Raw genomic sequence first — 25585 nt, forward strand, 5'->3', positions numbered from 1 at the left:
GGTTGATACAGGGCTGAGATCTGGCTTTGGCATACAAACACCCAAATTTCTGAGATTTCGATCAACACCAGACAATAATCCAGAGAAATCATTGGGGTGTTACATTTTTATTGGCTATTATTTAGGAAGTAACACCAGAGCAAACACAGACTGTATCTCAACTCCGAGGTGGCAGGCATCCTGGAAGGAATATCTCTCATCTTGTCTGCTGATGTCAAATGTTTGCAGTGATCCCATATACACATATAATTAGCTTCAATAGGTAAAACACAGACAGAAGAAGACCATTATCTGACTGGGTGGTGTGGCTGTGGGGACCACAGCTAGCAAATATAAGGGTTCACAATACAGCTGTTTGTCTTTACATGACAGATAAAATTATGGAAACATCGAGCTTCAACAAATGTACTTTTGTTGTTATATTTGTTTTTACCTGATTGATAATTCCTGCACAATTTCCAATTAGATCGCAAAAGGTCAATGCCATGTCTGTGAAGGTCATAGTTATATCTACAGTATCAATGTTATTTGATATATCAAAGAAGTTCATTGTAGTATCTGTAAAGGTCATTGTTATATCTGTAAAGGTCATTGTTATATCTGTAAAGGTCACTCTTATATATGTAAAGGTCACTCTAATATCTGTAAAGGTCATTGTTATATCTGTAAAGGTCATTGTTATATCTGTAAAGGTCACTCTAATATCTGTAAAGGTCATTGTTATATCTGTAAAGGTCATTGTTATATCTGTAAAGGTCATTGTTATATCTGTAAAGGTCACTCTAATATCTGTAAAGGTCATTGTTATATCTGTAAAGGTATTTAGTTTGTCTTTAAACATTATTGTTATATATTTACAGGATGGACCAAGAATTAATCAAAATGCAGCTCTCTCATTACAAGAGTTTTGTAAGTGGCAATATTCTCATAATATTCATGATGACAACCAGTCGCAGCATTACGATACTGCAGTATTGATGACCAGGTAAGTCAAACTTGCTAATTACAACTCCATCATGCCATCTAATCTTTAAAATTCCCATAACCCAGCCCAGCCAAATATAGTTTATCACCAAACTGCTCCCTTTTAATCACTGTGCCACTGCCATTTTACCACTGTACCACACTCTTTAACCACTGTGCCACTTCCTTTAACCGTTGTACCACACCCTTAACCACTGTGTCACACTTTTCAACCACTGTGCCACACCCTTTAACCACTGTGCCACACTTTTTAACCACTTTGCCACACCCTTTAACCACTGTGCCACTTCCTTTAACCGTTGTACCACACCCTTAACCACTGTGTCACACTTTTTAACCACTTTGCCACACCCTTAACCACTGTGTCACACTTTTTAACCACTGTACCACACCCTTTAATTACTGTGCCACACCCTTTAACCACTGTGCCACACTCTTTAATTACTGTGCCACACCGTTTAACCACTGTGCCATTCTTGTTTGTCTTAATTTCAAAATCACTACTTCCACCACAAACCATGTCCCAGAGTAGCATACTTGTAGTATTTGGTTCTGATAGATTCCTTACAGAATGACTGTTAATTTAAAGCAGTATTCTTCTCTGGGTACTGTGTGAATATATCTCACACACATATTTTTGTTCCCCTTTTAATCTGGGTTAAGTTCAATATTAATTTGATTATTGAAGATCAGTGTGACACTAAATACTTACATGCTATTTCTATACTGTAAGTATTAAGGGATAATAGTGTTAATACACTGACCACAGAAATAAAGTTAATCCCCCAGGAATGTAGGTACAGACTTAATGACCTTTGTCTGATAACACCTGGATAACACTACATCACGTTAATTACTATTATTTATACAATCCCAGGTAAATACAAGTCCTCCCTGTACAATGTTATTGTATTCGGAGTTTGTTATATACTCTGTATTAAATTATACCTATTATTCAATATAATGAACAATAACAGGATTATCTGTTGGTCTTTGTATAATGAAAATAAAACATGGTTTGATTTGTAATAAAACTTACCTATATACATATTTTGTGTGGTTCATTTCACACACAGTTATTTCTTCCACAAACACTTTGAAGTATAGACATTTCTTTCAGTTACAAGTTAAAATAATTGAAATTTGTGGAGGTGAAGAAGTGCTAATCCTCGGAGGGAGTAACATTTTATAACATTAATATTCTTACTCAGCTGTTAATGTTGACTCTCCTTGCCCAGAGAAGTGACCCACCCAACAGCGTAGGTGTGGACATCCAGGATGTACTTTTCACCAAAGGCTGCGGCCATCTGATGAATGTGGTCACTTTGTCCCTTACATAAATCTGTATCCCAGGATTCCAAACTGTACAGGACATAAATCTATACCATTTTCTGTGAGTCTGCTCCCTCATCTTGTATCCACAGTCACAGTTGACTGATTTGGTCCTTTTACCTTGATCTGAAGACATTTTTCCCCTCCCCCCTCCCTCCCGGACAAGCCAGCTACCTGACATGTAGGTCTGATGTTATAATGCTGTGCATTCTTGCCTCTGTTAATTAGTAGGTAAGTAATTCGGGAAATTAATTTGAAAGTTGCATGTTTTATCCAGTTGCCGCCCAGCCATTACAGCCTGGTTTTATTGATGTGTGAGGTTTGATAGTTGGTAGATGTCTAGCTGTATAATGATAGGTATATAGTCCCTCAGCTAAGATCTCACCTTATATCTGTTCATTCAGAATAAAATGTTCCTAGTGAGTGCTGACAGGTCTACTGTGCCAGATATCAGGTGTCCCAGAACTGTCAATGGATTACACTCCTAATGTTCACATCCTGAAGCTGATGGGTTCAAAGTCATCACAGGAAATCGACCTTCTATAGAGCCCCTATTTACTGCTATTGAATAAAGATAGCATCTTTTTGAGGCTGTAATTGGAATTGTATGACATATTATGTGTTTTTTACCTGTGATTAACACCAGGTAATCTGTACCAGTGTGGCTGGGCTATGTTGATGGAGTATATGCTGACGATAGAGCGTATGCAGTGTCACCTGTGGACAGAAGATGCGCCTAAACCCAACAACTTGGCAGCTGACATCCAGTTTCTCTACTCAGCTGACAGGGACATGACTTAAATCAACAATTTTTTAATGTAAATTGTCGTTGAGGGATTTCTATGAAATAACCCCAACCCCTCTCACCCTGCACCAGAAACCAGAGGTTAAGGTGTCTCCGTGATTTTTGGGACTCAGGTATTTGAGTTCTTGACTCATTATTTTCCTGTGGTACCCGAATTTTGAATACTTACTATAGCATTTGGACTCATCAAGTTCATTTATAAGTGGTGTTCTAGATTGAAAAAAATCTTACAAAAAATGACTGGTGTCTAATGTGTTCCACCCATACTTTAGTAAAGTCACTAATCTTACTCCAAACCTGCCGGAATGGTTGGTTTACATTGGAGTATGCAATATGTATATTAGCTTGGAAGCTGATTAGTGTCACAGGTATTTTGTCACCATCACCACCGGAGATAGGGATAAGGTTAAGGTGGCCTGACTTTGACCAGAGCCTCACTTGGACATTTCCGATATGCTGGTGTCGCTTGAGGAAAGAAAAGTGATGATGGAGCCAGAGGATGTAAAACAGGCGTGGATCTATATTTAAGTAATTTATGTCACTCTGATTCCATTCAGACAGACTGGAATGTGGCCGACCTTATCCATGTCCAGATAATATAATCCCCGACTTTTGATCTTTATCGGGGAGGAAGTAAGCCCAGGACATACCATTTCAATAAAATAAGTATTTGAACACTACCCTGGAGCCCATCTCATTGGAGCAACTTAACAGCTTTTACATACACACCTGATGGTAATCCAGATTATGTTTTGCTATCAGTTGCAGTTATGACGTTTTCAGCACAAGTTTCTAGCGATCAGTTATTCTTCATGAACTTTGATGATAACTGAGAGATTTAATTAAAGAGTAACAAAGTTGATGGTTAAACCCTGCCTTTCCTCAACCCATTATCCACCTGCTCAGGGTACACAAGTCTGACGCACTCTCTGCTCCTCGCATGATAAACTTTGGCAAGTTTTTTTTTACGTCCTGATATAAAACTGCCTCCATTTGCATCACTGCTGTTGGCTGCATTTATAAGCCATTACGTTAAAGTGTTTGATCACCTAGTCTGTTGGAAGGATCATTCCATCGCAAGGAGACAAATTCTGCTTCCACTTCATCATTATAGATTTAATGAAACTTAAAATCGACAATCACCTCTCGTCTTTAGCAGTGAGTTATGACCGAACTCTTGGCACCACTGACACATCCATTTTTCAGTTTGGTAATGTTGATGTAGAGTACCTGTTCGTGGCTGAACACTGGTAATTGTAATAATGTATGCCAGATTATCAGGTTCATCCAGAAGAGCCCTGGGGTTGGTGTTTGCCAGTTAGTGGGGTGGTTTTGGAGAATGTTCAATTGTTTTTTGAGTGTACTGCCCGTAGATTCACTAATTTTCCGTATGAAATGAGGACGACAGGTAGCACTTGACTGCAGTTAACATTTAAGTTGTGGCATGAGCCAAGCCTTTGAAGTAGAGAATTGCCAGAACCTGATATTGTCAAGGAAGGGACAGCCTTTCTATAAAGTAATGACAAAACAGTCTAACACCTGGTTCTGCTTTCTTCTATGGGGTCAGTAATTGGTGGAATGGGTTATTTTAAGGGGAGTGTGGATTCGCCCCACCATACCCTTTTCAAGTCCTATAACCACAGTCAGCTTCACCCAAACATACCCTAACCAAGTCCTAGGACCACAGTCAGCATCACCCTAACATACTCTGTCCCCACAGGCCCACTGTATCCCCACAGGCCCACTGTATCCCCATAGGCCCACCTTATCCCCACAGGCCCACTCTGTCCCCACAGGCCCACTGTATCCCCACAGGCCCACTCTCCCCACAGGCCCACCTTATCCCCACAGACCCACTCTGTCCCCACAGGCCCACCTTATCCCCACAGGCCCACTCTCCCCACAGGCCCACCTTATCCCCACAGGCCCACTCTGTCCCCACAGGCCCACCTTATCCCCACAGGCCCACCTTATCCCCACAGGCCCACTCTGTCCCCACAGGCCCACCTTATCCCGACAGGCCCACTCTGTCCCCACAGGCCCACTCTGTCCCCACAGGCCCACCTTATCCCCACAGGCCCACCTTATCCCCACAGGCCCACTCTGTCCCCACAGGCCCACCTTATCCCCACAGGCCCACTGTATCCCCACAGGCCCACTCTGTCCCCACAGGCCCACCTTATCCCCACAGGCCCAATCTGTCCCCATAGGCCCACTGTATTCCAATAGGCCCACTGTATCTGCATGACATTTCTGTATGAGATATATTGGAGCCCATGGAATCATCGGGTTTTCTTCTGTGTCTTCTGCTGATCGATCATTAAAAAAGTGTCTGCTGTCCCATTGTTACACTAAAACCCTATATTTCACTATATTTGCTCGTTTCCTTTGCGGTAGTCTCTAGTTGATATTTGACACATTATCTGTTATAGGGAAATTATACCCTGAACAAATTAGCATAGATATCATTAAACAAAATACACCAATACATCACAGGAAAACAGGACAACACAAGATAAGCACATGATGATACTTTTTATATAGATTAAAATGTATTTCCTTAATAAAATGTGGGGTTTGAGCCAACTATTGTGTCTGGTTGTCTACATTGTAGTACCCCAGGTAACCTCCACGAACTCGACCCTGAGACACCAGATATCAGTCTGGGGCTGTGTACTGGGAGACACCAGTATCATCCGTGTGTTTCCCACTTCCTGTACTGCCTGGGTTATATTCTCACTCCTTTGGCCTGACCTGCCATCTTGGAGTCCCTTAATGTTCCCGAGACAGCAGTTTCTCCCTGTGTGTCTGGCAGATCTAGGCAGTTCTGTGGAGCCTCACATGTTTTCCTTGTGGAACTGTTTGCCAACAAATGATGGCTTGTGTACAGCGGTACCACATCCACACATAATGGCATAGGTACAAGGGCCATTGACTTTGTCAGTACCTATTGGGAAAAGTTGAAATCATCATACCTGTTATGTTGAAAAAAAAACATTATAAGCATGTTTGATGCTTATTGGAAGCTTGTTGAACATGGTTGATCTTCTCCAGCGTCTTTGTCTGGGCTACAATAGTTGTAATTTTTAACAGTGGCCTATATATATTTTCTGGTGTGATGATCAGATGGGTGTCCAGATCAGGGTTACAGGTCTGTAGTTGATTGAGGGAGTGAACTGTTCATTAGAATACGATTAACAGCTCAATGTCCAGAATTGTTGTATGGTGAGTGTATCTCTAAGGGAGAACTGACAGGAGTTCATCAAGGTGTCTTATTGATACTAAACCCTACGAATTAATAGACAACAAGCATATCCTTTGAAAATTTTCATTTTTCAATAATTGATTGAGACATTGATAGTAGTGTGAGTTATATTTAGGTCTGTCTGAAGTGTGTGATCAGATTTGATAACAAAGTATTAGTTCTACATGTTGTGTACATTTTGACAAAACCTATCAGTGCTATTTTGATAGCATTGTGCGGTGATCCCTGGGAACTCTCAAGAGCATGCAGGGATCATTAATGTTTCAACCTTCACAAAAAACATAAAGGTAAGGTGAAGATTTTATACTGCTCGTGTTCCATGCATTTTGCAGTTTTGTCAATCTTTAGAAGTATTTTTCTAAGATTGAATGGGTTAAAAATATATCATTTCAAAGACAAGTTATCCCGGAAATCTACCTAAATAGATTTGGTTTCCTTCTCTTGTTACGTGATCCGATATGGTCTCTTTGAGTTACAAGACCTTGTCCAGGGTAACACAGGATAGTTTATGCATTCAAAAGTAGAAAGGTTTTCTTTCGATTGGTACAGACATTTATGAGGCCTGGGAGCTGTATAAGTGTCCCGACCCTGGAAAGGTCACAGTGGATCCAACTCGTATTACCCAGCGCACTGCCTCATCCAGTGACAACTCCAATTGCTATTGTGTCCATGTGTATATCCAAATCTACTACTTCTTTTAGTAAAAACTGTTTAGTGACAGAAAGTTGTAATTTTGTGTAATGCCGTAATAGACAATGATTGTGAACAGTGATAGAACCATTTGATCTGCTCTTCAGTTTCAAAGCCGAGGGATGTTGAATTAATTTGGCTGTCATTAACAAGGCCTTTTAGTTCTATGTTTTTTATCACTCAAATTAAAACATCAAACGTAGTAATGACCTATATTTTTTTTACTGACAATGAATCAGAGCTCTACATTTACAGGGAGATAGCTGTGGTTATGATACATTTATTCATTATCTACTTCCAACATGAAACAAGGATCACTTGTTTCTTAACATAGAAAATGTTTGTGTTGGCATATTGTGTTATAAAACTTCATTGATAGTATGTGGCATGAATACGTAATGATGAATGCCATGATATTGATCCTTACTGTAACACCCTGACAATAATGACGTCAATTTCAAACATAATTTTAACAAATTTTTTTTTAGTTTTCGTTGTACTTTTTCACTTTGAGAAGGGCAAATGGATAGGTAACAAGGACTGACTACTGGGAGAAACAGACTGAGAACGAATCAACGTGGAGAAATGAAGAGAGGAGATATAGAATATACTCAGTATTTCAGGCCTCCAGGCCTCAATACATGCTATTTCAATAATGTTTACACATTAAAGTCATATTAATATACTAAAAGAATATTAAGGATATTAAAATTGATGTTAGATTTTCTAAGTTTTGTAAGATTAGGTATCAGTAAATGTTTTGTTGTGATAAAAGCCATACAGATTAGTATAAATGTGGGTAGGGGTGGGGGGTAGGGGTTAGGAATAGGGGTAGGGGTGGGAAGTAGGGGTTAGGAATAGGGGGTGGGGTGGGAAGTAGGGGTTAGGAATAGGGGGTGGGGTGGGAAGTAGGGGTTAGGAATAGGGGTAGGGGTGGGAAGTAGGGGTTAGGAATAGGGGGAGGGGGTGGGAAGTAGGGGTTAGGAATAGGGGGTGGGGGTGGGAAGTAGGGGTTTAGGAATCGTGGTGGTAGGGATGGGAAAGTAGGGGTTAGGGAATAGGGGTTGTGGGGTTTGGGAACAGTGGTTTAGGAATAGGGGTAGGGGGGGTGTGGGAAGTAGGGTTAGGAATAGGGGTAGGGGTGGGGAAAGGAGGGCGTTAGAAAGGGTAGGGTGGGAAAAGTAGGTTTGGAATAGGGGTGGGTGGGAAGTAGGGTTAGAGGAATAGGGGTGGGAATGGGAAAGTAGGTGGTTAGGGAATCGGGTGGGTGGGGAAGTAGGGGTTAGGAATCAGGGTGGGGTGGGAAGTAGGGGTTAGGAATCAGGGTGGGGGGGGGAAGTAGGGGTTAGGAATCAGGGTAGGGGTGGGAAGTAGGGGATTAAGGAATAGGGGGTGGGGTGGGAAGTAGGGGTTAGGAATCAGGGTGGGGTGGGAAGTAGGGGTTAGGAATAGGGGTAGGGGATGGGAAGTAGGGGTTAGGAATAGGGGTAGGGGTGGGAAGTAGGGGTTAGGAATCAGGGTGGGGTGGGAAGTAGGGGTTAGGAGTTGGAGTGGGGATGGGAAGTAGGGGTTAGGAATCAGGGTGGGGTGGGAAGTAGGGGTTAGGAATCAGGGTGGGGTGGGAAGTAGGGGTTTAGGAATCAGGTTGGGGTGGGAAGTAGGGGTTAGGAATCAGGGTGGGGTGGGAAGTAGGGGTTAGGAATCAGGGTGGGGTGGGAAGTAGGGGTTAGGAATCAGGTTGGGGTGGGAAGTAGGGGTTAGGAATCAGGGTGGGGTGGGAAGTAGGGGTTAGGAATCAGGTTGGGGTGGGAAGTAGGGGTTAGGAATCAGGGTGGGGTGGGAAGTAGGGGTTAGGAATCAGGGTAGGGTGGGAAGTAGGGGATAAGAATCAGGGTGGGGTGGGAAGTAGGGGTTAGGAATCAGGGTGGGGTGGGAAGTAGGGGTTAGGAATAGGGGTAGGGATGGGAAGTAGGGGTTAGGAATAGGGGTGGGGTGGGAAGTAGGGGTTAGGAATAGGGGTGGGGTGGGAAATAGGGGTTAGGAATCAGGGTGGGGTGGGAAGTAGGGGTTAGGAATAGGGGTGGGTGGGAAGTAGGGGTTAGGAATAGGGGTGGGGTGGGAAGTAGGGGTTAGGAATCAGGGTGGGGTGGGAAGTAGGGGTTAGGAATCAGGGTGGGGTGGGAAGTAGGGGTTAGGAATCAGGGTGGGGTGGGAAGTAGGGGTTAGGAATCAGGTTGGGGTGGGAAGTAGGGGTTAGGAATCAGGGTGGGGTGGGAAGTAGGGGGGTGGGGAGGGAAGTAGGGGTTAGGAATCGGGGTAGGGATGCCAAGGGCTACTTTTGGGGTATAGGATGTGGGCTTTTAGGGGATGTGATGAGGGGTTGGGAATGGGTTGTGGGGGTTAGGGATGCCAGGGGCTGTGTTTGGGGGATAGGATGAGGGAGAGGACAGAGGACAGAGTGAGACATCTAGCTGTTGGACAGTGTGGTCTAAGACCAGTCTCTGTTTGGGAGTAATTAGTGTAATCGTATTTATTTCTGACAAACTATTAACCCTCCCTTGGGTTTCAGATAACTGTAATCAACTTGACTTTGTCTGCTTAACCTCTACAGACATCCTGTTATGAATAGAAGTAATAGCTTTTGACTTTTGAATACTCCCAAAGTTGGTCCTGTTGCCTTTGTACCTTTAACAGAGCTATTTCTAGTGGTCAGAGGAACAAAACACATTTCAAATGGAGAAGAGAGTTTTGTGGATTTAACCTTGCACTAATAGGATTTGTAGGTCTTGCACTATGCACTGGTCGTGTCATGCTGTTGGTCAGATGGTTCTGGTCTTTGGTCGGCTATATTGACCAGACCTAAGCCTCAAAAACCTAAAATGGATCTCGCCATACATTCTAATAGATTAGTGTTGATTGTTCAAATCTGTACCTTAATTAAGATCAATGTTGACCCGTTGGATATCAATAATGGCTGTACTCGGATGACCCCTGACCTTTGACATGACATAGATACCAGCTGTAATAGATCACAATGAGAGGGAGATAGGCACAATTAGCCTGGGATATCCTGTCAAAGTTCTTTATGGAAAAAACAGCAACAAGTTTGACATGTCCTTTTTAACATGTGTCAGAATGTCCAGTGAAAACTCTTATCTAGGTCGACAGCCCTGATTAGGTATTTCTCATTAAAGCTTCGTCCACATTCATTGAAAGGTTGTCAACCCATTCTCCCGTTTCAAGTAAGAAAGATTGACAGGAATGAAGCAATAAATCCACTGTCTTTAATTGATACATGTACTATTGCCACGCCCCACTGATCAGTGTAGCCATGTTAATCAAGTTACCCAGTGACTCCCTCACAGGGAGCTGTCAAAACCATCTCCTAAGAAAGTGAAATGTAAGGGATGGTTGCCTTTTATGAGCTTGTAAAGGTCAGAAAGGAAGAGAGTTTCAAACACAATGGTTGTCTCAGCAGTCAGAGGGGTTAGCTTTGTTTCCACCTCCCGAGTGTCAACCTATCCTTGTTGGTTAGCCCTGCTCTTAAATCCTGGCCGATCTTTTTATCTTTTTTATCTGTGGTTGTGGTGTCATGTGTATGACCCAAGTTTTGTTTTACTGCCAGTTAACAGCCATTCCCTCTTCATCAATGTCCAATATCCATAAAGTTTAATATCTTATAAATTGTTTTGATGTTCCTGATCAGAATACAATTAATTGAGTAGATAATACAACATAAACAATTAGTACATTGACAATTATCTCTTGTAGAGTGGTTTTATATAAATAATCCTATTCAAAACTTTGGACATCCAATTAATTAAATTGATAATTAATTGTGACAGAACTGTTAAAAAATTCTGTCGCCTAATTATAAAGCATTCAAATCAAAATACACTAGCTGTACATTAAGGGCTTGACGGACATTATCCTTACATCATTTGTGACATTATGTGATTATATAACAGATTTAAAACCTTGAGGACTAAAAGCTTTGTCAGTATAGGTGTGATGACTTTCCTGAGGAGTCTTCGTCATTTTGACAATTGTTTATCTTTATTCCCATCAAATAAGATATGTTTTTAGAATTGTTCAATAAACATTTGAATTGAATTGAATTTTCAACTACATACTGTTACATTTCTCTATGCCTTTAGAACCTTGCACCCACACTGAAGTAATGGTTTATCAACTAGCTGTGGTAACACATGGCATCACTGTACGTAGGTTTGAGTTTTAGAGATATCTATCATGTCTACTTCTAATGACAAATACAAACGTTTAATGTCAGTTGAATTAGTGCTATTAGTATCTAAATTCTGTGCAGTGCGTTTTCAAGTTTGAACTAGAGAGCAGAAATATCAAATAATCGGCTTTGTATCAAAATTTAACAGAATATAATGCTATTCTTTTCCTTATGGAAGTGTTGAATCTGTCAACAAGGAAGTGCTACAAATGTATTCATGTCAACAAAGAAATGCTACAAATGTATTCATGTCAACAAGGAAATGCTACAAATGTATTCATGTCAACAAGGAAATGCTATTTCTAAATCACAGAGTTTTAGTCCACACTGGAGTCTTATAAACTATTTGTTGTATTTAAATGTCAACGTAAAATCTATGGAATCCTTTGTTGTGTTTTAGTATGTTTTCAAAACTAATAAACAAATCAATAAGAGTTTTAAGACAATCTAAGAAAGGTTAAAAAGATCTGTAATTAAAAGTGATGAAATGATGTGATAATTGACAAGCCGCCCCGGTTAACAAGTGCAGTTTTGAAAACAAGGGTAGTGAGTGTATGGTGATGCTGTGTGTAGGGTCTGGTCTCTAACTGATGCGTGATGATACCGAGATGCAGTCCAGACCCGGAGATCCCGTAAAACATCACTTGGAGAGAGCCTGCTACCTGTCCTTAATAGCAATTAATTGTTACATGTACATATTGTCTGGTTTTAAAGTCAGTTATTTTTTTGTTTTGGTAACACAGGCCATAGGTTACTGTGGAGGGGTGCTGTGATGTGTTAACTACACACTAAACACTAGCCTAGCTCGGAAAGCATTGCCGTTTCCTGGTGAAGGAAAACTCTAGTACTTGAGATTTAGATAACCTTCCAGGGCTGTTAAATTCCCTATTGGATTACTCCAAACAGGAGGGGTTTACTCTCACAGTGTAATCACATTATCACTCGATTATGTAAGTGTAGATCTGTTATTGGCTATAATGTATTAAATGTTGACCTGATAGGGGAATATGTGAATTAATCTTGCGGACTTTTTGTCTGAAGTTATTATACATGGTCAGTACAGTTAAACTACTGGACGACTAATGTACACATAGGTACCAATACACAGTCCCACTAGGACCTCTAATCAGGGAGGGTACAAAACCATACAGATACATGGTATCTAAGTTAAACCCTTACACATACACCAGTTATACAAGTACTAAATGGTACAAACATTGATTAGATGATCAGTTGGTTCTAATATGATTCATGTTTGGTCGCCAGTCCCTACCTTGGTCATACATGGAGTTGAGGGCTCTATAGTACAAATACAATCTGTACCTTGGTCATACATGGAGTTGAGGGCTCTATAGTACAAATACAATCTGTACCTTGGTCATACATGAGGTTGAGGGCTCTATAGTACAAATACAATCTGTACCTTGGTCATACATGGAGTTGAGGGCTCTATAGTACAATCTGTACCTTGGTCATACATGAGGTTGAGGGCTCTATAGTACAAAGACGTCATTCATCGGGTTGGGGGTACTTTATTATAAACACAGTCTGTACCTTGTCATACATGGGGTTGAAAGCTCTTTAGCATGAACACAAGCCGTACCTTCTCATCAATGGGGTTGAGGTCTCTATGGTTAAAAGTAACAGATTTATCTTGAAATTTTCAGTAATGCATTTATTTCTGCTGACTGCATGCTTATAAAACTGTCGATGCTGTCTGGGGTATCATCTGTCCATTCATCTCCTTGGCCACCCATCTGTATAACATGGTTTTTAGCTTGTTCATCTGACAGCACATCCATCTGTCCTGTCTGGCCCTTAGCAAGGAACTCTGACTGGTCAAAACTGACCATTCCAAGTTTGAACATACTTAATGTAGACCCCCATGGTACAATGCTGTTGAAGAGAAAGATGGCTGTCGAGGAGTCTAGAGATGATTTACTATTTAATCCTTCTGTCTTTTCTATCCAAAGCATTGTTATCTTTAAACATATATCTAAAGAATCTTTCTTAAAGAAATAAATGATAATAAATATTTTGATAATTGATGAGATATTTAAACATAGAAAAGGCAAACAGATTTGAGGATTATTTCTGGTATATAAGGATTTGAAGTGATTTGTAATTGTTGTTGTTATGGTTACCTGCTGACAAGGATATGATGTTTTGGTGAGGTGGTCAGTAGAGGGCTAATCATCACCCTAGGAAGGCAACTGATCCTAACAAAACATAATCCTAATGGCCACATGGACCACTGCTCACAAATGTCTACAACCATTAAACTCTGATAAGTTATCTCCCTTTGAAAGAGAAATGTTTTTGAGGGTGGGGGGAGGTAAGAAGGTGATGGAAAAGGGGGGGGGGGGGGGGGGGGGGGGGGGGGGGGGGGGGGGGGGGGGGGGGGGTTATAGACAGGTATGGAAAGTAAAAGGTAAAAGGAAGATAGGTATTAAACAATGGTGGCGGGTGCCCAGGCATGAGTAAGGAGGGAGGGATGGGAGTATGGAGGGGGGCGGGGGGGGGGGGGGAGTTGGAGTTAGAAGGCAGGGGGTATATAGAATTTAAGGGGGAGGGGTTGAACAATAGGGTAAGGAGTAGGCTAAAAACAATAGAGGGAGGAGAATTTGGGGTGTATGACGTACAGAGGAAGAGCAAGGAGAAAGCATCATCACGTTACCTTGGCACTGTGTAGCAGGCAGATTGTATTATAGGCTGTGTTTACTGTGTTGGTGCTATTACAGCTTTCATCTCATATTAACAATCCAACTCTATTTGATTCTGCACCAATGAACAGTAAACCATTCTCTGTAAACAAAACACATTTCACTGTCATGTAATCCGTAAATATGGTCGTCATTGGCGTCTGTGAGAAGGCTGAATGTGTACTTGTTGACCCTATTTTGATATCTCCGGTGTTGGACAGTACAATAATGAATACCAGAGACAGACTTCCATAGACAGAAATCTATCCCACCAGGTATCTTACGTTTACGTTCAATAATACCAAGTTTTCAGCAGTTGATACCAGATTTTTAGTAACCATGTCTGACATCTATCTCGGTAAAATTGACATAATGTATTGAAGTTCCTGATTGGTGGAGAAAAACCTATCTGAGAGAATATACTGATTCAGATCCAAATCAGTGTTAATTAAACTTACTTAAAAAGATGTGTACTTTAAACTACATCCGCTTCCATGTGGAGAATGTGAGAGCTGGTAATTCAGCTACCTTAAATTACATTCTCACTTGATCCAAGATTTTTCCTTAGGTTTCTCCCAGCTTTTGGTCAAACCACAAATGGGCTTTATTATCAGCAGAGGGGATAATCCAGTGAAGGACTACACTGAGTTTTTGTATCAACCATTTCCTGGTCAGCCACAAATGGGTGTGGAGATTGCAGATGGAAGCCAGGTTCAGGTCCACTGGTGATGCTGCCTTTGATAGTGCCATCGCTTGCTGTGTTGTGGTAGCCACATCCATGTATCTATAATAGCTCGGGAAGCTGATGTCACTAGAGTCTTTATCTTGGGTTAAGATTCGTGGTTAGCTTATTCAGAGAGCTAAGGTTTCTGGAAACATTATTTTGTGCATACTTCATGGTTTTTTGTTTTTCTTATCAGGGTTGTTTTTGTAAGGACTTGTTTGTTTAATGAGAGAGAAAAGAAGGTTCCTAGTTCCCTGAGTAATACAGAGAGCATGATAAAAATTGACCACAACAAGAATGTACAGTTCCCACCAAACCGCAGCAACTTTTACTGCATAACTTGATGATGTCATCACTTGTTGTGCATTATGACTCCAAACCACAATTACTGATATGGTAGGAAGAAAAGGGGTCCTCCCAATATCTGGTAAAGTGTACCTAAATGAAGGATCGTTTGTTGTACACTGTGTTGTCTAAACTACAATTAATGATATGTAGGAAGGAAGGTGATCCTTCCAAGATCTGGTGAACTGTTTATGTACCAATTTGGTGATGTCATCATGTGTTGTGTTTTTCTCTTTGGCATTTTGGCATGAGATTTCAAACAACAAATGCCGACTCTGGTTTTAGAAGTCGATCTCCACACTGACATATTATTTGCTGTTATGTTATTTTCTGTGTGGAAAGATATTGGAACAATAAACCACCAGCATTGTTTTGATCCTGGGTGGCAAGGGGAGATAACTTTCTTGACATATCTTTTGTTAGTGGTTTTAGATAAATAAGAAAAGCTACCAAAGTTGTAGAAATTCTGAAGAGCTTACAACTCAAGGATAACAAATGACTAATTGAAGGTAAAATATAAAATTTTCAAATTTTTGATTTGTTAGTTTTTTTCCCCAGCAGAACACTGGGTCCAGCTGACACAGTGTTGGCTGAGAAATGAGTAAACCCTATACATTTATCACTACGACAGTTATGTACCATTTTTGGCTCAGACTTTCAACCCTTCAATTACCCTTTAAAATGAGGAGAGAATTTGATTTGGAGTTATGTTGTTGTAAATGTGTGCAGATGTCAAGTGTCTGGGCATAAAACAACTTAACTATCTCTAACAATGTCTATATCAACCCTACACAGGAGGGGGGCTTCAAAGAATTAGTGAGGGGACCTTGTACAAGGGAGGGGGGCATACAGTCCTTCACACAGTTAGGTGTGGGAGGAGGATGAGGGAAACCCTTACAGTTGGGAAAGGGGGGAGGGTCCTTACTCACTCAGACAAGGGACCCTCACACAATCTGGTAAGGGAGGGAGGGGGGGGTGGGGGGGGGGGGGGGGGGGGGGAGCTCACACAGTCAGGACAGAGTTACACATCATAATAAATTGTTTGAGTTGTTGTAATTTCATGTAATTGATAATCAGCCGAACAAATTGCAACACTTGCCCCTTATCAACAGTAAGTTATTAGAAGCTACAGGAGAATTTACAAGTAGCTGTCTGGTGAACTGAGTCACACTACAGAGGGCTATAACAACTGAGGAGTCAAGAACCTGTTGACAATCGCACCTTCACACATCTCTCTCCGCCAACTTTGAGGGGAGATGAAGTTACAGTCATTGTTATTTAAAAGAGTAATGTTACTGTCATTTATAAAACTCTATAGTATTGCAGAGTTCTGTTATAGTTCCATTTCTGACCTGGTTCGGATGGGATGGAGAAGGTTTCTGACGTAAATGAAAAGTTGGGTGAAATTTCTACATAACTCATAGGGTTGACGTTTCCTGTGGAATCTCTGATTGAACGAAAGTTTATTTAGTGTTATGATTATATAGAAACAATTTAGGGTTGAAGATACGTGTCTATACAGTGAGGTTTGTAGAGATTTTCTGTGTAGAAGTAGTGATATGGTTGTGTGGAGGTTTACTACACAGCTATGTAAAGTGTTCACTCTGTATATACAATGTGATTGACCTCCTAGGCAAAATGTCAAGGATACTTCACCAGAGTCCAAACATATGTCGAAACAGATTTTTACGCCACCAAAAAATATAGGGCAGACATAGTTTTTTTGGGAGAATTGCATTTTGAAACCCATTGAAAATGAAACGCTCCATGTAAATGCTTAGATATTAAAAATCACGAAAGCTAGGTGATAATTTTTGTTTTTTTTTTTCTATCAAACTTTGTTAACTGGTTTTCCACATTGAAACCAATGTATCAAATGGACAGTTACGTGTATATTACAGATCAGATCTAGCGGCGATTTCTATTTAATTTTTAGAATACCATGTACCTTCTAATTTTCAAACATTTATCTACTCTTAATTCATTTTTCTTTTTCATTGTAATCTTTATTATTTTGGAGAAAATAAAGAATTGAATTGACCTTTGCCTGAAGGTGATTTCATCTGATTGGGGTGCATATAACTGTTAAAGGACTGAAATACCACAGTATAGTATTTATAGTGAATATAAATGACACGGCTTTACAGGCAAACTTGATAATGTGCACTAGAGCACTATGTATGCCTGTGTCATTTATATGACAAATACACTTCTTATAACAGGATATATGTCCTGCATATGTAGCAATAAATGTTAGATAAAATATTTGTTAGTAAACAAGTTTTAGAGTAAAGGTCAATAAGTGCTTTCATTTTATTTTCATCCTTTAACTATCAATAGGCCAGATTCATTTTTGTGTTACTGTTGTAATGATATTAATTAAATGATAAAAACAAGGCAATTGTACAAAAAGATTAAATATTACACATAAAATATTTTATATGAAATATCATATATAAGGTAATATATTATATAAAATATATTATATATAAGGTAATATATATACGATAAGATATGATATATAAAGTAAGATATATAAGATGAAATATTATATTCAATGTATAAGGTCAGATATTATATATAAGATAAGATATTATATATAAGATAAGATATTATATATAAGGTAATATATATATACAATGATATATAATATATAAAGTAAGATATATAAGATATATAGATAAGATATTATATATAAGGTAAGATATTATATATAAGATAAGATATTATATATAAGGTAAGATATTATATAAGGTAAGATAATATATAAGGTAAGATCATATATAAGATATGTGACAGGTGAACAGAACATGAGTTTTGTGTGATAATACGCATGGTATACCTTGACCAAAGTATCATAGCGTTATAACCGACTTAAACTATATGTGAGTCATAGAGAACTGTGAGCCAGTATTTCCATTAAGATGTCGACCACTTCACACTACTAGGTTTCCATTTGTGCTATATTAGGTGATAAGGGCTACAGTTATTCCCTTTCAAATCAACAAGACCCTGACTATAATTTATTTAACAAGGCATGTAAAACCGAAATGTGTACTGCTGCTTTCACAAATGGTAACTTGATGGTCAATGTTATTTACCGGTGTCAGGCAATAAACTAATTTGAGAGGATATTTAATGTTCAGGATCCATTTAAATTTGTATGAGTGTGTTCACCTCTCAACTCTCATTGAAAGTTATCCAACTTTTCTTTTTCTCTGCTGTTTTAATAGTCTTAGATTATATCTTTTGAGTAGTATATCAATAGATATTTTATCACTAGAAATCGTTCGGTTTAATATCCAAGAGTTTTCTCGTGCTAACATTAAATCGTTCAAACAGGCAGATCTTACTCCATTGAAAAGGAAAGAGAAAGCTATTTAATAGAATTGGTCCACAGCCACAAATGTTTGTGTTCAATAAAATTTAATACATTCAGTTCCTAAATGAATCTTCCAGATATTAGAAATGGAGGAATATACGTAGTTAACCTGAATAAAAACAAAAAAAGAAATAAATAACGAGTAAAATTGAAATTAAAGTGTTTATTTAATATGTCTGGTGCATGCAGCTTGTAATCCGGTGAGCGATTACGCTGGCTGGGGAAGTTCCTCTCAGATATGCTGACTTAGGGAATCTTTATACTCTTTGATCATGATATTGGTATTTGATTTTTTATTGAACTTGAAATGAAATACGCCTTTAAGCCTTTACTACTGAGATTTTGCAATTCTTTAATGAATGTATTCAAACTCTTGGGTAAAATGATGCTTTAGTGAATTAATGCTGAAGTTATCAGGTTCATTTCTAATGCACTTATTGGCAGTAATGGCAGCTGATGGGCTTGTTTTCCGTTATAGAAATATTTCAATGAAAGAAAATACATTTAATGTTGAACTGATCGACTAGGGCCTAATGTTGTATTAGCCTTATAACAATATATATTTATATCCAGCGTAGCAGTTGAGAGGTAGATGGTTGGATAATAGCAAGTTAACGTTCTATGTTTTTCACAATTTGTCTTTTGGATAAGCATCTGTAGCATTCTTTGGAGTGGAGGTTCACAGTAGAGGCAGTATAGGTGAGGCAGTCCAATCCTTCACTGATGGACTTGGCACACGGCATGGTTGATGTTGCGGATCCGTGGAAACAACAGATTCCAAAACTTTATTTAACCAGAAAAGATGAAGAAAACACATTGTAACCATTCTGTTGTTAGGCGAAAAACAAAATAAAGGTGTGTTTTTGAGAAATAAAGAAATGAACTTGTAATATGTCTTCCTATACACGCAGCTTAGAATGTGATTGAGTGAGCGCTCTGTTGTGGGTAAGCTGTATTGTCGGTCCTCCTGGTGCAGCAGGGCCTTTGATGATTGACAGGTGTGAGGAACAGGTGTATTGGTCAGAGTAATGTTACCCATCATTACATCCCCTGTTGATCATTCCTATAATAACTACTGATTCCTGAGATCATTAGCACCTAAGTGACCACAAAACACCAGCTGTGGCAGGGAGATAGCAGTAGCACCCAGCAAGCTCTGCCATCACACAACAAACTGTCCATCAAACTGTCCATCACACATCACACTGTCCATCACACTGTCCATCATGCATCACATTGTCCATCAGACTGTCCATCACAGATGATACTGTTCATCAAGGATCAAACTGTCCATTACACTGTCCATTCAACTGTCCATCACACATCACACGACACATTGTCCATACCATATAACACTCTCTATCACACTGTCCATCACATATAACACTCTCTATCACACTGTCCATCACATATAACACTCTCTATCACACTGTCCATCACATATAACACTCTCTATCACACTGTCCATCACATATAACACTCTCTATCACACTGTCCATCACATATAACACTCTCTATCACACTGTCCATCACATATAACACTCTCTATCACACTGTCCATCACATATAACACTCTCTATCACACCGTCCATCACAGAGAGAGAGAAAAAAGAATGATATGAACTATAAGAATAATTTTACTTTAACCACATAAAATAATGACAAATAAAGAAAAAAAGGAAAAAACAAATGATTGCAAGAGTAATTTGATTATTAAAAAACATGGTACACTTTTTGGTATGATAATGTGAATTTTACAAATGATGAACAACTCTCCTGTAGGATGTGAATACTAAGAGACTATAGCGCCCTTGTCTGTTTTATAGTACAATATTTTATATAATTTTCACTGGAATTATTACTTTGATTTAAAATGTATTTTGACCTATATCTCATCATTTACAAATTGATATGAAAATCTTTATGAATGGAATTTTACATTGCTGGAGTTGAGTTAATGTGTGACTGAGAGAGATACAGGTCTGATAACAGCACAGGTGGTTTATACATAAGCATACTTGGAATTGTACAAACAGTACCTGCGTCAGAGTGCAGATGGGCATACACTTATACAAAGTCAGACTACTTGGTTTTTGTAGCAGCCTGACAGATTCTTACAGAAAATGTTTATTTTTTTATTTTTTTATTTTCTGACTCCGTTTTGATTAGTATACAGTGCACAGTTCGGTCAGTAATAAAAAATAAAATCCGGAAACTGGGTTAATTGATATTATAAAGATAGAATTGATATAGCATTATACAAACATGTTTCTATGTGGAATGATAGGATAGCTTCATCAGTTTAATATAACTATGATGTTATCTTCACTTTTAAAATGACCAGGTGTGGAATAAATGCCAACCTTAATTGTAATTAGTTCAATGATTATACAGTAAATTATAGTCTGTACAAATTTATAACCGATGTGATTGCACTAAAGATATGGAATGAGTTAGTACCTTGTGGCTTAAAAGTACAAAAAATTAGATTTCTAAGGGAGATAATCCCTGATGGAAGGGGAGATAATCAGTGTTGAGTGACATCATTATTCCTGAGTTGCTGGCCTCCTGGACTGCTTGTTCTGTGATGTAACATTATCAGGTGTTGAGCCGACCAGTATCTCCACATAAAACAGGTTTTTCTGGCCCTCACTGTACACCCTAGTACCCCCCTCTACCAGGAATTATATTCGTATTTTATGTTTCTTCATGCATAGCATTGCAGAGGAAGCAGATACTCCTAGAACAGTGTTTTATTAGTGTGGAGTCTGGAACATTCGCAATGACAACAGACCTCTAGAGTAGAGGCCATGCAGCTCTAACCTGCTCTATAAAAGCCAGATGGGCTATACTGTATTCATGGAGTATGGACCACCTGTAAAACGTTAATTGTGCCATTGTATTTTTGGGTTCCCCGCTAGATAGTAATTTCTGGTGTAGTCTTCCCGGGACCAGGACTGCACACTCATGCAGTTCACAGATGTGAGAAACAATGGTGGAAACACTTCCGTTCAGACTATACCTGTTACCAACATGTTTAATCGTGCCTGTATCTCCCCTTATCAATGTAATGACTAATGTAACCTCACATAGGTTTCCTGGCAGACATTCTTCTTCTTTATTAAGATATTGTAAAATCATAATTAAATTCCTGCATCATATTAAAGCAACATTTTGATCCTGTAGAACAGCATTTAAATCACCTCTTACTATTGACACATTAAACTTGTATTAAGAGAGAATTCCGATCAAATAGGAACATACTCACTTAGATTTAAAACTATATATGCATAATTTGTAATGAAAATCTTTGTTGAATGGTGTGTTAATAATAATGGGTCGGAAACAAAATTTCTGACAACCCTATAATGGCTTCATCTCCAGAATTTGTCGATAATTTTGTAACAGTATGAAATTATATTTGTGTAATTGGGTATTAGCTGGACTATGAAATATTCGGCTCAGATTATAGGTCCTGTAAACTGATTAGCTGATGAGGCGGGTGACAGTGCGTCCATCTGTCGATGACCTGGGTGTCACAGGTATGGGTGTGGCAGAACATTTAACTCTGTTTTATCTTGACATCTAAACTGTTATAATTATCATTTTACTCAGTCAGTCAGATGATTGTCTTCCCTGAAGCCAAACTTCACAAGGGTATGCCTTGTTATAGTCATGGAAATGTAATATGATTACTCAGTGATTTCAGACCATCACAAACGATTTAATGAATCATCTTGAGATGAGCCTTGTAAAGCAGCATGCTGTGATTACACAGATTAAATGTAATATAATACAAAGTCACCGTAACAAATGTAATATACTGTCACCATAACAAATGTAATATACTGTCACCATGACAACATAATACAATATCACCATGACATCATAATTCACGGTCACCATGACAATATAATACACTATCACCATGACAACATAATACACTATCACATTGACAACATAATACACTATCACATTGACAACATAATACACTATCACCATGACAACATAATACAATATCACCATGACAACATAATACACTATCACATTGACAACATAATACACTATCACATTGACAACATAATACACTATCACATTGACAACATAATACACTATCACCATGACAACATAATACAATATCACCATGACAACATAATACACTATCACCTTGACAACATGATACACTGTCACCTTGACAACATGATACACTGTCACCTTGACAACATGATACACTGTCACCTTGACACACAAGTAACTATTACGGTACACTGACAAATCTGGTAAAGTCCATTTAGCGGCATATTGTATCTGGAATTTAAATTATTTCAAACTTACATTGAAAATTTGACATTTTAGAAGAGGCAAAATTCCTATGACACAGTCAGCGATGTGTCTAGCCACAATAATCAGATGATGTCACTGTGACTAAATAGCCAAGCTAGGATTGGCCTTGTAAGAAAAATCCGAAAAAAATATAGAAAATGTGCCGAGTGCACTGTTTTACGAGTTATCTTAATTAATTCAGATATGTTGTTTATTACAAGGACTTTTCACAAGTAACTAAGCTGGCGTTTGTAACCATTTCCCGTGTTTATTTCTGGACTGTAATAATGTACACCAATGATGGTTAATAATAAAGAATTTTGTATCAGTTGGCATTTGTATAAGTCCTTTGATAGTCTTTATTTCTTTGTGATTCTATATGTAGATTAGACCCTAGATTTGGTGTGTGGAAACTGTAATGACAGGGTTTGGGGGACAGATCCTGGACTACCTCAGTAGTCTTTGATTTTCTGTTGGAACAGGGGGAGAAGTAGTGATTTAATGGTTGTTATGTCAGAGGAGGGGGAGAAGTACTGGTGATTTAATGGTTGTTATGTCAGAGGAGGGGGAGAAGTACTGGTGATTTAATGGTTGTTATGTCAGAGGAGGGGGAGAAGTACTAGTGATTTAATGGTTGTTATGTCAGAGGAGGGGGAGAAGTACTGGTGATTTTATGGTTGTTATGTCAGAGGAGGGGGAGAAGTACTGGTGATTTAATGGTTGTTATGTCAGAGGAGGGGGAGAAGTACTGGTGATTTAATGGTTGTTATGATACAGAGGAGGGGGAGAAGTACTGGTGATTTAATGGTTGTTATGATACAGAGGAGGGGGAGAAGTAACACAGCTAGCAGATAAGCAGTGGTTGGTCCCTCTTCCCCAATGTTGCGGTCATTGGTCCCAGAATTCCATGTCACTGGAGTTTCTCTAGGCTGTCAGTAATATTTATCACCCTTGAGGCCACAAAAACACAATGTTAAGTGTTGATTGTCCCTAGGAATCGATGGGTGTCCTACCCAGTCTTTGTTATATGACATTGTTAGTCACTTGAGTGTTAAAACAAATGTCCAGGCAGCCCTCGGGTGGTGATGTTGATGAGTTTTCCTCCTTCACACATTCTTGTGTGGTACTTGAGTTATATTACAACAGTTGTTTGTGCCTGTCAGGGAAGAATGATGTCAGACGTCCATGTCCCCCATTAGACCACAGGGGCCTGATAACAGGGCTGGTCAGGGGCAGATAACTGGTGCGTCCCCATCACACCACAGGGGCCAGGGGTCCAGATAACACAACTGGTCAGGGGAGCTAACTGTGGTACAATGACCGTGGGTGTATTGACCTGTGTTGGTACTTATTGACAGGTATGACGGTGTTGTAAGTGGGGAGAGATAGCATTGTTGTACTGTGAGGAGGGACCTGTCAGAGTCCTACTGGGCAGTCCAAACTTCCTGTGTCTTGGTGATCCAACCTTCCTAGATATCACACTCTTGATTGATGTTTATAGTCTCAAAAACTACTTCTTATAGGAGTTAGTATTGTGGTGGTGAGATGGAATATGTATATTTTTTGGAAGGGGAGGAGATTAAGAAAAAGAACATTATACACCATGATATAATTATGACAGTTTGTAATAACCTTACAAAGAAACTCCTGGTAATTGCCCTCAAGTCTCGAACGTGTTAAATACCAATTAGTGTGTTATTACAATTAAGTCAATGTTTCCAACATACATTGTGTTAGTTTAGTGTCTGTTATTATTTTGAGCAGGCCATTACAGGGTAAAACATGCTATATTTTGAGCATTGCTCTGAACTCCCTGGCCAGACTGTAGGATATGGTTACCTAGTGGTCTATCCCCTTAATTGGTGTCTGATGAATTCTCCAAGGTTTTCATAATGCCTTGGAGATCTGGCAGTTCCATTTAGCATACAATGACTGCTGTGGGTGTGACATTTCCTGGTGGTGCCAAGCTGTGTGATAAATTGGAATTTGAAGAGGCATCTTTTCAGTTCAAATGGAGAATGCAAGTAAAAGTGCTTTGATAAAAACTCTGGATACCTGTTTAAGTAAGAGCTCAAGGCAGGTCAGGCATGCTAACATGCTGTCTGTAAATGCTCCCTGAAATTAGCTTCTTGCTCAAAGATAGAGATGAAGAAGATGAGGCATTTGAAAGGATCATATTTTTGAATTTTGAATACAGAGTTATTTTTGTTGGCAATGTGAACCATTACCTCACTGATCTGTACACACGGGTCAGGATGAGCACCATTGATGTCAACACACAGTAGGAACAAGATTCTCACCTTTTCTCATCGCCCTTTGGTGGTGTTTTTTCCTTCAGAATTTATGACCATTGTTATGAGCTCCATATGTACAAGAGCAAAGAGGGGGTTTGGTGTCCATGGCTTACTGCACATTAAATTGGAAACACTGGCGATGAGCCGCTGATTTTCACTGTTTCGTGCTGGGACATACAATCTAGCAGATAGGCAGTGTATCAGAGTAGTGTTGGCTGTGGATCAGCAAATCCTCACTTTTTATAGACAGATTAATTTAAAGGTTCCAGGATTTGTTGGAAAAAAAAGTTGGGGCATCTGCTGAATTGTTGTATTTAGGTGCAGGAGATCACTAATATTAGGTAAAAAACAACTTCAAAAATAACACATGCTTCAAAAAAAGTTTAATTTGGTAATTCATTGGAGGAAATGGTTCTGATTTTTTTGTTGTAAAAAAGTTATAAACTAGAAGATGTTTTATCTTGGATATCTTGTGAGGATTTTACATGTATTA

The 25585-nt window shown here is 39.2% G+C and overlaps 1 protein-coding gene across 4 annotated transcripts in view; it reads left to right on the forward strand.

Annotated features, from left to right (window-relative positions):
* Window positions 1-25585, forward strand: part of LOC117331939 (A disintegrin and metalloproteinase with thrombospondin motifs 9-like) — a 163340-nt gene that overhangs the window by 75426 nt on the left and 62329 nt on the right. For all 4 annotated transcript variants that reach the window (XR_004533701.1, XR_004533700.1, XM_033890945.1 and 1 more), the window contains one exon: window positions 861-985. Coding sequence is in view for 2 of the 4 variants with exons in the window: in XM_033890945.1 (XP_033746836.1) it covers window positions 861-985 (125 nt within the window). In the remaining 2 variants the exon portion in view is untranslated. The remainder of the gene's footprint in view (window positions 1-860; window positions 986-25585) is intronic.

The sequence above is a fragment of the Pecten maximus genome, chromosome 7, assembly GCF_902652985.1.
Source record: "Pecten maximus chromosome 7, xPecMax1.1, whole genome shotgun sequence".
Taxonomy (NCBI): domain Eukaryota; kingdom Metazoa; phylum Mollusca; class Bivalvia; order Pectinida; family Pectinidae; genus Pecten; species Pecten maximus.